This window comes from Myotis brandtii, unplaced genomic scaffold (genome assembly GCF_000412655.1).
Source record: "Myotis brandtii unplaced genomic scaffold, ASM41265v1 scaffold797, whole genome shotgun sequence".
NCBI classification, from domain to species: Eukaryota; Metazoa; Chordata; class Mammalia; order Chiroptera; family Vespertilionidae; genus Myotis; species Myotis brandtii.
Genome location: NW_005371210.1, coordinates 88,354 through 100,618, shown reverse-complemented (window position 1 = coordinate 100,618; position 12,265 = coordinate 88,354). Strand labels below are relative to the sequence as shown.

At 61.5% G+C, this 12,265-nt stretch overlaps 1 protein-coding gene across 1 annotated transcript in view; it reads left to right on the top strand.

The window, feature by feature from the left end:
• NPLOC4 (NPL4 homolog, ubiquitin recognition factor) overlaps nt 1-12,265 on the top strand; it is a 27,273-nt gene that overhangs the window by 13,089 nt on the left and 1,919 nt on the right. Inside the window, exons 9-16 of the mRNA XM_014531260.1 lie at nt 876-962; nt 2,590-2,661; nt 2,807-2,933; nt 4,371-4,531; nt 8,190-8,261; nt 10,550-10,645; nt 10,843-10,959; nt 12,057-12,159. Of these exons, the coding sequence (XP_014386746.1) occupies nt 876-962; nt 2,590-2,661; nt 2,807-2,933; nt 4,371-4,531; nt 8,190-8,261; nt 10,550-10,645; nt 10,843-10,959; nt 12,057-12,159 (835 nt within the window). The remainder of the gene's footprint in view (nt 1-875; nt 963-2,589; nt 2,662-2,806; nt 2,934-4,370; nt 4,532-8,189; nt 8,262-10,549; nt 10,646-10,842; nt 10,960-12,056; nt 12,160-12,265) is intronic.

Sequence of the window (12,265 nt, the reverse complement as noted above, 5' to 3'; positions counted from 1 at the left end):
CCCCCCCCCCCCCCCCCCGGGGCACTGGGCTCGGCTCAGTGTGAGGGAGTCTTATTTCGGAGGATCCCCACGCTCCATTCCGTTAGAGTGAGACTGAGCAAGGACAGAACCCTCTGGCGCCCAGACTGCTCCCAGCATCCTCAGCCCCCTGGGTCCTGGAGGTGCCCGCTGACCCTGCACCTCCAGCTCGTTAGGTGTTGAAGCTCATGCTGCACGTGGTGGGAGCAGGGTCCTCAGGTTTGTCCTGAGTGTGACTTGGTCTCTGCTCTGAAGGATTAATGGTCCCAGATGGGGATGCCAGCAGCAGGCAGCTCTGTGGCTCTCCAGGTGTGGCTGGTGGGCAGGTGCCGGCAGGGAGCTCGGGCTGGGCTTGCGCGCTGTCCTGGCTCTGCGGCCTGTGCCTCTGCTCAGCACGACACTTCTTACTGCTGACCCACAGCTGCCTTCCAGGGCGGGTTCCAGGCCGGCCTAGCATCGCCTCCTGCAGGCAGCTGGGGCCGGGCCAGCAGGCTGGGCAGGAGTCAGCCAGAGTGAACCTGTTTATCAGGAGCGCTTGGAAACTGGCCTCTTCCCCACAAGGACCTTAACCCGTGGAGCGTCCTCCTGAGCCCCGACAGCCCACGCTGGCGGCTCCGCTGCAGCATCGGGTCTCCGTGTTCTGAGTCTTGACTAGAAGCACAAGCAGCCGAGGGACGCGCGGAAGCGGCTTGGGCTGTGTGTGTCCTCTGGCGGCCTTGCGTTCTCTCCGCTGCTGTCACCCTCCTCTAGGCCAGGGGCGCCCAGCACTCCTTGTGACCGCGAAGCCAGGGTGGAGCTGGGGGCCCGCGCTCTTCTGAGCCATCCTCTGAACCCTCTCTCCCTTCAATGCCCGACAGATTGGGACACAGAACAGCTTGGAGCTTCTTGAAGACCCAAAAGCCGAGGTGGTGGATGAAATCGCTGCCAAACTCGGCCTGAGGAAGGTACCGTGGAGCCGGGCTCTGTAGGGTCATCCGGGAGGGAGCGTGGCCAGGCCCAGGCCGGACGGAGCCCTCAGCTGCTCGCGCCAGCAGTACGCCGTCGGTGCAGGCAGCCGCTGTGAAGCCTCGCTGTGTCGACTGGGTGCCGATCGCTTTTATGTTTCTCTGATTCAGCGCTCAATGCGAACGTGTCCCTGAGCATAGAATGTACGACCCCAGCCCAGGGCTGTGACACTGAAATCCGCCAGCCACACTTCTTGGGGACTGCTTCATGGGGGGACCCCGTCCTCCTGCCAGGCCGTGTCCTCCTGCCCTGCTGCGCACACCTCAGGCGGGAGTTCCTCTGGCCGAGGCCCGCAGGTGCTCACGTTCCACGTGGGGCTGGTGCAGGTGTGTCCTCCTGGGCACTGAGCGCCCTGGTCAGTGCGGCGGGAAGCCCCTGGGAGGCGGGAGCTGCCTGCTGAGCCTGTGGACCTGGTTTGTCTCCTCACATCCGTGTGAGGCTGCCGGGACCTCGAAGGTGGGTCCACAGCTCCATGTGGGTCTGAGCACAGCTTAGCGCTCGCTGCCAGTGCCTTTCCTGCCAGGCCCGTGTAGACAGAGAGCACATTCCCTCCGGCGGCAACGGGAAACGTGCTTTCCACGCAGGGGTGTCAGGGCGAAGGCACTTCACTGTCGTAAGAAAGATGTCCCTTCGTTTCTGACGGGTCAGCATCTTCGTTCAGGGTCACGTTTCTGTTTTAGTCCTGGAAGTTTTCCTCGGTATAATTTTTTGACCTGTATTTGTTACATGCGTGTAGTTCCTGGTAACCGTGACTACCATGGAGGATTTGAAGTTACCTAAGTGCCTTTCTCCCGACAGTCTCTCCAGCCTTATTCATCTCAGGCTGGTTGTGGGCGTGCCCTCTATTGCTTACTCACACCTGTCCTCTAAGTCTCATTTTCTTCGTTGCCACCCTCCTGTGTTCTGCATTCATCTGGGCATTTTAGAGGAAAATGACCGTCTCCGAATTTGCCTGGTCGTGTGTGCAGCAGCCAGATTTGAAGAGTTCTGTGTCAGGGTTGTGCAGGCGAGCGGCTGGGCACCAGCTCGCTCCTCCAGGGCGTGGGAGTGGGTGTGAGCCCTGATCCAGCCCGTGGACGCCCAGCCCGTCGGCTTCAGGAAGGCTGGGGGCTCGCGGGCAGGGGAGGGCCAACGGCACGGAGCGCACAGACCGTCACGGTAGCAGGACACACCTCGGAGGCCACCCCTGCGAGGACTTGGGGACTGGCTGGGGGTGCCTTGGCGCTGGGAGGTTCTCGCCCTGCACCTCAGGTGCTCCCTTCAGCCGCAGTCCCCGAGGTGCTGCCCCTGTGCTGCCCTCTCCAGGCCTGGGCTCTTACCAGCACCTGGACACGCGCTGTGTGCTTCCTCTCGGCGGCGCAGGTGCCGTTTCTCTGGGCAGTCTGTTCCTTTTGTTGACCTTGGGGTCCCTGCACCTGGCACAGGGCTGGGCGTGAACTTGGCTGGCGGGTCAGTGAGTTTGGCTTGTTTGCACCAGGAGGGTGGCCGCCTTGAGCTGAGCAGGTTGGGGCCCAGGTGTGGCCTGGCTGCTGGGGGAGAGGCTCAGGCTCTGTCCGCGGTCCGCAGGTCGGCTGGATATTCACAGACCTCGTCTCGGAAGACACCCGCAAGGGCACCGTCCGATACAGTCGGAACAAGGTGAGGGGCTCTCGGCTGGGGCGGCTGGTCGTGCTGGTTCATAGGAGGTCGTGGGCGTTGGTTTCGCCCCAGTTCCCGACGAGCTGCAGTTCAGGCCGCAGTGTCCCTGGGGCGAGGAGGCTCCCATGACGTGCTCTCTCCTCAGGACACCTACTACCTGAGCGCAGAGGAGTGCATCACCGCGGGGGACTTCCAGAACAAGCACCCCAACATGTGCCGGCTCTCCCCGGACGGGCACTTCGGGTCCAAGTTCGTTACTGCCGTGGCCACAGGTATCGTCAAGACCATTTCGTTGTGAACGTCACTTGTTCACTTGGCGTCCTTCACTTACAGTTTCCTGAGACGCGAAGTGACTGTGTGAAGCTCTGAGCTGAGAGGGACCCTCCCTCAGGTCACACGTCGTCCTCCTCGGACCTTGTCCGGGATGGAGGCTGCATGCTTGCTTCTGCAGCTACACAGAGACCCTCTCGACCTGAATCCCGTCATCAAAACGGGGGTGTCGCCTGGCTGGTGTGGCTCAGTGGATAGAGCGTCGGCCCGCGGACTGAAGGGTCCCGGGTTCGATTCTGTCAAGGGCACATACCTCAGTTGCAGGATCAATCCCTGGGTCCTGGTCAGGGCCCGTCGGGGAGGCAACTAATTGATGTGTCTCTCTCACATCGATGCCTCTCTCTCTCTCTCCCTCTCCCTCTCCCTCTCCCCCTCTTTCCCCCTCCCTTCAACTTTCTCTAAAAATCAATGGAAAAATATCCTCGGTGAGGGCTAACAACAAAATGGCTTTTATCTACCTGAGTGTGCGGGTCGATTCAAGGCCATTTGGCTGTGAATAGCTGTTGGTTATGTGGGACTCGCCTGAACTCAGCAATGTCTGCCGTCTTTTAGTACACTTGGCTACAGCCGCTAGCCCTTCCCCACTGCTGAGCAACCAGCACCTTCCAGATTTTCAGACACCTCCCCCCATCTGCTGTTTTCGGCTCCCACCGGCTCGGGGCAACCTGCCCCTTTAATTATTGTTTCTATAGGGAGTGACTCGGTGGCCACAGGCATGTTTTCAGGATGACGGGCTCCTCTTGGTCTCCCCGGCCCCTCACCCCACTCAGCAGCTCTGACACTCGGCCTCAGCCGTCATTGTAATTCACTGGAGGTTTACGGATGGGGATCGAGGGACATAAAGTGACGTGTGGGGGCCATGCAGGTGCAGGGAGAGCGGCGCCCTGGGCGGCCACGCTGCAGCGCCGCTGGCCAAGCAGGTTTCTCCAAGGCAGAGGCTGCGGGGGGTGATGCAGGTGCTGTCGTGGCTCCCACTGCCATGGCTCTGTCCTGCTCCTCTCACCCACTCCCACCTCCTGCCTCCACATGCATCCCCCTCACTGGAACGAAAGCTTGCTGGCAGGCAGGCTCCAAACCAGTAGCCCAGGACTTGACTCTGAGCTGAGTTTGGGCGGATATTGGAGAATGTTTACCGTCTTGTTTCCCGGATTCTGAGAGAGGGTGCCCTGGGTGGGGCTGCTTGAGGTGCTGCTGTGGCGGCTCCCTGTCCTGTGTTCAAGGCCTGGTGCTCAAGCCACTCGGAAAGATGCTGTTGGATGTTTTTGAAATCTTAGCTACAACAGGCTCCTGTCGGCTTGTCTGCTCTGTTGGTCTGAAGAGGAGCAGATGCGGGCTTGTCTGCATGTCCTGTGGATGCTCACGGAAGGTCTCTCTTGCAGGCGGTCCGGACAACCAGGTCCACTTTGAGGGGTACCAGGTGTCCAACCAGTGCATGGCGCTGGTGCGGGACGAGTGCCTGCTGCCCTGCAAGGACGCACCCGAGCTCGGCTACGTCAAGGAGTCCAGCAGTGAGCAGTACGTGCCTGATGTGTTTTATAAGGTAAACACACGGCGGGCTTCCAGTGGACGGAGGCCGTGTGGACCCTGGCCTGCCTGGGCCCCGCCTGGTTCTGGTGCTTTCTGGCCCCCTGGGCCATTGGTCAGCCGCAGTGGTTTAGTCTCAGCTGCGGATGAAGGCGTTCCGGGGCTCGGTAGGGCCTGTAACCGGAAGTGGACGTGGCTTCGCTGCATCTGGCGTTTAGACACCAAATCAAACCGTGCAACACAACAAGCTCAGTCTCTAAAAACAAGGAGACGTGCGTGTCAGGGCCTCCCCAGGAGTAAAGACGGAGCTGAGGTCAGTGACGGGCCCTCCTGAAGCTGCCGAGGTTCCCGCTGACGCTTTAGACAAGTGACTGTCCCTTCTAAGTCTTGGTTTCTCGTGAAAGCTGTAAAAACTGTTCTTATTGAGAAGCGCTGTCCGCGTCGACCATGACGAGTCCTGTGCTTCCTGGTGGGACCAGAGACCCCATCTCATGCTTGGCTCGGACTTGTCCCTGGTCGTGACCGAGGTCCCTGCCTGCCCCCACTCCGGGCCGCCTAGGGCTCACCTGGCACCGCCTGCGGCTGCAGGACTTTGTCTTTCTCGGAGAGCGGGGCCACCTTTATGTCTGGAAGTACTTTGTCTTCATTTTTCAAGGCTGTTTCACTGGGTAGACGGCTGAAGGCGTGCGCCACAGTCACCTGACCCACAGGTTTCCCCAGGAGGTCGCTGTCACCCTCCCGGGTCCCTCTGTCCATAGCTCGGCTCTTCCCGCTGCTGAGCCGTCCTCCCGTGTCAGGGTTTTTGTGGTCTGATCGGGATGTGCCCGGGCCCTGGCACGCGTGTCCTGTCTGGGGTTTGTTGAGCTGCTGGGTCTGTGGGTGGATGCTGTCGTTTTGGGCCCTTGCAGCTGGGTGGTGGTGACACACAACACGTGTGACCCCCCCTGACTGCTCCGTGCACCTGCTCTAGGCCATCCCGGCCACAGCGGGTGCGGGTCTCGCCTGTTTCATCTGAGGTGGGAGCACCGGCTCCCGGTTCCCCCCGGGCAGCTCCCAGCCTGGCCCGCAGGAGCATCTGTCTCAGGCCAGCACGGCCTTGAGGGGCTCCTGTCGTTCCACTGGGCGTCCAGGTGACCCCAGGTCATCTCCCGATCTTGTGGTCGGCTGGGTAGTAACCTTCGTTACACCTGCACAGCCCTGTCTTGTGGGGTCTACATGTACGTATTATAACTCCCACATGTTATAAAGAACCCCTTCTAAAAGCAAGTTCCCAAACTGCTGCTGTTGGAAGCTGGTACACTTTTGTATCGAGCACCTTTGCTGTTTCTGCCCCTTAATTCCCATGAGGGTCCTGTTGGGGTTTCCAGGACCGCACCCCGTACCCCCCACCCTCTGCCCGTCCTCGTGCGGCCAGGCTTCCGGGGCAGCACCCAGAGCCCACGCTCTTGTCCTGTTTCGCCGTCCAGGACGTGCTTTCGGGATTTCGTCGTTACCCTGAGGTGGCTGTGGGTGGTGGTTAATTCTGCCAGGTGGGCAGGGTGCTTCCCTGGGTCGCGCTGTGTGCTGCTGGCACGTGGGCCTGTGCTCCTGCCTTGGTCTCACGCTGTTTCCGTGGGTTGTTAGCTGCGTGTTTGTAGCCCCGGAGGGTGGAGACTGAAGGCGGGCGTGGAAGCCACTGTCCTGGGGCGCTGGGTCAGGTTTCGCCTGCTTGTGAGCGGCCTTGCTGCAGCGTTGGTCTGAGGAGCCCTGGTGAGAACTTCTTCCCACTGCAGCCTGTGAGGTCGTGTGCTGCCTCTTGGCTGTTCTTAGGGAAAAGCAGTGCATTCAGGGTTTCACCCGCCTTTCCAGAGCAGGTGGTGCCCCGATGGGCGGGGTTTGCTGCTGTCCCAGCACCAGGCCCGGCGCCCTAAACGCTCACGCAGGCAGGGGCCCTGGGCTTCTCCGCTGTCTCCGTGCTGGTGCGCTGGGTCCAGATGTGGCCGTGGCGGGGAGGGAGGCAGGAGGGACCACGGTCTTTGACTTAGTGTCTTGCTCAAGGAGGAGCTAAAACTGCTGACACTTTGGCAGCTGCCTAACGTAGAATGGAGGCGTCTCCTCCAGCTCCTGCACTGACATTGCTGACGCTTGTGGAAGTGATTGCCTGTGAGATGGGGGGGGGGGGGCGGTTTAGGCCCCGGCAAAACCACTGAGGGAAGGCGTGGGGGGACGTTGCCTGCTCTTCCCCCAAGGAAGAGGGGCCTGCAGCACCTCTATCTTCTGGGGGAGCAGAGAGGTGTGGTTGGGTAGTGACATTTGAGAGAGAACAGCAAGACAGAGAGAGCAGCTTTAACAAGAGCCCCGGGGGGGGTCACAGCGAGCAGGTGCTGGGACTGCTTCTGCGGTCGGAGCTTCATTCAGTGTGAAGACGAGTTCCGATGGGCGCGTCACGTGTGAGTCGCTGCAGGTTAGGGCTTGTAGGGCGAGCGTGCATTGTTGGAAACGGTGGTTCAGTTGGATTGGATTTGACTCCTGCCTCCTCGTCTCCTTCACCGAGAAACTGCCGCTTCTGGGGCCCCCGGGCCCTCAGCAGGCTCCCACCTCTGGCTGCCGGTGGAAGCCGGTGAGCTGGGCCAGCTTGACCCCCGAGGAAACCAGCGCAGGGCACTCCCTCCGTCCCCTCCAGCCGAGGGGAGAGTCATTCGGCTTCACGGGGCGCAGACAGGCAGACAGACAGACAGCTGTGTGTGGTCTCTAGGAAGTGTCCTCTGACGGGGCCGATGCCCCCTGCAGGGAGCTGGTCAGGTGGAGCTCAGGGGGACAAGTGCTTGTTGGCAGCTCTGTCGGTTGTGAACAGAGGTGAGGAAGGTGTGGATACAGGCGAGATGAGTTGCAGCAGGAATTTCAGTTTCTAAACAAAAGGAGTGAGGCCGGAGGGGGCAGCGGGCTTGGTCTGACCGAGGGCTCTGTGTCCTGGGAGGGTGGCCGTGCTCGCACCCAGGTGGGTCCAAGAGCTTTAAGAAAGAGAAACTTTCACGTAAGACCCCGTCATTGGGAAGTACGGGTGTCTAACTGATACGACTCCACGAGTGATTTACATAATGCGAAGTGGTGACGCCCCTGCAGAATCTCTAATGAGAAGCATCGGTCTCAGGAGTTTATTTCCAGGGCCCTGTTTGAACACAGCATGTTTGACATAAATCAGGTTTAATTGTCATTTTATGATTAATGACCATATGCTGGCCATTTCCCCCATAATTAAACTTTATGTTCCGCATCTGACAAAGCAAAACTGTGTGGACTTTGACAGATTGGCGGTGGGTTTCCGTGTCTGTGTCCTTGTGTGCGTGTGGCTCATGTGCGCATTTTCTTAGAAACGTGTAAGTATTCAGTTCCATCAAGTGGGGTTTCTGAGGTGTGAGAGCGTGGAGATGGAGCACTCAGCCCTCGCGGGAGCTTGTGGAGGAGAGGCGGTCGTGGGGGCGGGGCTCCGGGGAGTCCTGCCCAGCGAGTTCCCCGTGGAGGCGGCACAAAGAGCTCCTAGGGATGGAAGGCGGCCCAGCAGGAAAAGGCTCACTTTCCTTCCTGCTTTTCACACACCTCAGCAAGAACCGTCACCATTTACCAGGGGAGACAGCGCTCGAGGGGAGAAAGGTCGCTGGTCAGCAAACCTCCACTCACCATCGTTTCCCTTTCAGGACATAGACAAGTTTGGCAACGAGATCACCCAGCTGGCCCGCCCGCTACCTGTGGAGTATCTGATCATAGATGTAAGTGAGTGCCCCAGGCCCCAGGAGCGCGCTGGAGCCAGGGCTGCGGGGGGAGAGTGGCTGGCGCAGGCCAAGGCCTGGGAGGGCTCCTGGCTTCCCTGAGGAGCCCTCAATTTTAAGGGCTTTTTCTTTTAGTTTTTTCCCCTTAAAAACAATTAGGTGTTAACTTCTCCCGAACTGAAGTGCAACAAAGGACCACCAACCGGTCCATGCGTGGCGGGTGCAGGTGCTGCCCTGGTCACAGCTGCTGCCACGGCTGGTCCTCGGGGACCAGCCGTCATGGCCTCGAGTGGGGGGCAGTGGGGTTTCCTGGGTGGAGCTCCAGGAGCCGAGAGGGCACCTGCTCCCGTGCATCTGCCCAGGGTCTCAGCTCTGCTCTGGCCTCAGGCTCTGGTCACAGATGAGGCCACAGACCAAGGCGGTGACTTACCTGACGATAGCCCGACAGCAGCAGGCATGCTCTGACTGCTGGGACCTGTGGGGCTGTGGTGGGCTTGGGACGGCATGTGAGGCAGGCCTGGCATTGGAGGGCGGGCCCAGGAGCTCGCCCGTCGGTGCTGCATCCAGTCGACAGCTCCCAAGAACATAGCGATTACTCGGACCGCAGGCATCTGGGTTCAGACCACCTGGGTGTGACACAGAGGCAGACAGATCGCGGATACACTCAGGCGGAGTCGGCGCTGTGAAGCAGCTTCCTAAGGTCTCCCCCAGAGGCCGCCCACCTGCCCGCCCGCCCTGAGTTCTTGCCTCGCGCATGGTTCCGGTTGTGTTTGGTAGAGGAGGGAGCACGGTCCCTGTGACGCCCCAGTTCCTGTGGAAGAAGTTCCCGGGCAGCAGGTGCCAGACAAGTACTAGCTCCTCGCCCCCAGGTCCCGGCCTGACGAGGGCCATCTGGTGTCTGAAACCTTGTGACTGGGCCGATGTTTCAGGCTCCTGCGGAGGTTGTCGGAGGGGCCCACGCATCGGCCAGTCGGCCCCGAGAAGGGCCGGGAGGGAGAGGGTTGAAGCAGAGGACCCGGTGCCTGGGGCCTGTGCCCGCCCCCGGGCACCCCGATTAGTCCTGGGCTCTCCAGGGCAAGTGCACGTCGAACAAGCACTTCCCTTCGCTCCACTCTCACTCACTAGCAGGTGCTCTGCTTCCCAAAGGGAGGGACCGAGCTGTCCACGGGCTTTGTCTCACCAGCATGGGCCGCCCTGCCATCGTCTTTCGAACCGTGACAGCGGCTAAAACTGAGTCCCGTGCGTGTGTGTGTGTGTGTGTGTGGCCATCCTGAGGGCTTGACATGTCTGAGCATTTAATCCTCTGAGCAGCCTTAGGTGCAGGCGCCGGGTCAGCCTCATCTTGCAGATGAGCAGAGAGGCTGAGGTTGTGTGGCCCACAAGCCACAGCGCTGGGACGGGCCAGTGGCTCGGGTCCACGCCCTCCGCCGTGACCCGCCCGTCTGGTCAGCGAGGCACAGCTGCCCCCCTCCTGACCTTTTAGAAACAGTCCGAGGACCCAGAAGAGCTGCCCTGCGTCTGGCCCACAGGCTGCTGCCGCTGGTGCTGAACTGCGGCGGGAACGCTGTGGCCACCGGAAGGGGCAGGCAGGCATGGCCACGCGGCTCCCGTGGGCACCTCCGCTGGGTCTCACGTGCCCTCGTCATCACCAGAGCACGTCTGGGCCGAACGAGGGCGCGGCTCCCTTTGGACACAGGCTCTTGACTCCAGCTCTTCTGGGGGGACAACAGGGAGCTGTGCCCCACCTCAGGCCCCGATTCCCTTCCCGCCCTGACGCACCTGGCTCTGGAGCAGCCCATGGACTTCAGGGCTCGCGCGGCTCTCCGACCCTCGGGCTGGTCTGCAGGGCCCTCGGACCCAGAGATGGAACAGAGTCTGCTCCTGAGGGGCCTCCTCGGCCTCCGGGCTGTGCCCGGGGTTCACCCTTATGGTCGTCCAGGGCCACGGAGAGCAGCAGGGGGGGGCGGGAGAGCAGCAGGGGGGGCGGGAGGCTCGTCGGATGGAAGCCGCCGCTCGGCTGACCCAGGGGGGCTGCGGTGTATCCCAGAGGCGGCAGACAGCAGCTGCCTGGGGGCGGGGCCGTCTTGGAAGCTACTGGAAACGGTTCTCAGCGCGCTTCCCAGGGTCAGGTTTGGAGTTCCGCTCAGGGTGGCCCAGTGGTGCCCGTCTCGTGGGCAGGGAGGCCTCTGGCTCTGTGAGTGCTCGAGGCTCAGGCTGCTTTGTCCGGAGGGTCGCCCACACCCTGTTCACACAGTTCACTGACGCGGGTTTGTTTTTCTGTTCCTTAGATCACGACAACTTTCCCCAAGGATCCAGTTTATACTTTTTCTATTTCACAAAATCCGTTTCCTATTGAAAACCGGGACGTGTTAGGGGAAACACAGGTAAGCTCTTGGCTTTAGAAACCGAATTTGAAGTACCTGCTGCCTGTTTGTGTAGGGCCAGGGTCCTGGTCCCGGCAGTGGACAGGCAGGGGGAGAGGGATGTCTGTCGGCCTGGAAGCCCTCAGGAGGCCTCAGGAGGGAGGGCTCTGGGCCTGGAACGATGCGTGTTCATGTCTCCCTTCCGCCCGCCGGTCCAGGACTTCCACAGTTTGGCCACCTACCTGTCGCAGAATACCTCCGCCATGTTCTTGGACATCATCTCAGATTTCCACCTCCTGCTCTTCCTGGTCACCAATGAAGTCATGCCTCTGCAGGTGGGGAGCGAGTGTGCCGTGAGCTGGCGGTGTGCCGGGGGCTGGGCACAGGGCACCCTCGGCGTCTGCATACAGAAGCGTCTAGGTGGGGGCAGTCTGCTTGGTGTGAGCGAACCACGAGGGACACAGGGCGGTTAGCTCGGTCCTCGGCTGAGCCCTGTCCCGGCAGCTCCAGAACCACAGCCGCTCCTTCCCTGTCTTCCCTCCCAAGCCAGCTGCTGTGGCCGTCGGTGGGCGGGTGGACGGGCACCCAGGCCCCGCACAGCTGCAGTTGGCACCTGTGGGACACGGAGGGAGGAGAGGGCGAGTGCCCGGTGCAGGTGCTCTCGGAGCCGGCGGGCCCTGGGTGCAGGCAGCGTCCCGCCAGGAGCCCCCGCAGGCACCGGGTGTGGGTGGCCTTTCTGCCCAAGGCCCCAGGAAGCACGAGAGAAGGGGCGGTTTCTCCAGCCTCTGATGCTGACTCAGCACGTCCCCCCAGGAAACAGTGGGATGCAGCGGAGGGGCCCCCCAAGGAGCCCAGGCTTTTCTGTCGGCTGGCCTGTGGCTGCTCTTGTATTTTACTGGCTTTGCCTGCCATTTCACACCAGGCGCCAAGACACCCAGAGAGGTGCAGCTCCGGGCCCAGGTTCAGCTGCCGCCGTCCGGTGGGAGGGGTGGTGCAGGGCCGGGCCGGGCTCTCCCCGTCAGGGCTCCTGCAGGGCAGCAGGGACTGTCGGCGTCACTGCCAGACATCACTTTCTGCAGGGACCGAGCCCCGGTCTCTCCTATAAAGCAGTTGAATTCTCTGCCCTTTGGCCCCGGGACCTGGGCTGTGGTGTGTATTGGAAGGCGGGATTGAGAAGGTAAGGAACCTGAGGAGAGAGGGGGTGGACGCAGGACCTTGACTCCTGCCCGTCCAACTCAGCCCAGGAGCCTGTCATCTGGGTGCTGGCTCAGTTTGGCACTTGTGCCTACACGGGAGTGTGTGGCAGTGCGTTTCGAAGTGACGGCCTGTGAGGGTTCCGCATCCCCTCCAGAGTGTGTGATGCTGGGGGAGAAGCCAACAGGTAGGAGCCGTCCACCGCAGGCGCGCATGGACCCTCCTGTTGGCTTTGCAGGACAGCATCAGCTTGCTGCTGGAGGCCGTGCGGACCCGGAACGAGGAGCTCGCCCAGACCTGGAAGAAGTCGGAGCAGTGGGCCACCATCGAGCAGCTCTGCAGTAAGTGCTCCCTCTCTTCATCCCAGGACACCCCTCGGGCTCCCGGGACCAGCGCTCCCAGCTCCTGAGGCCCCAGCAGCCTGGCCGCAGACACGCCTCGGCCACC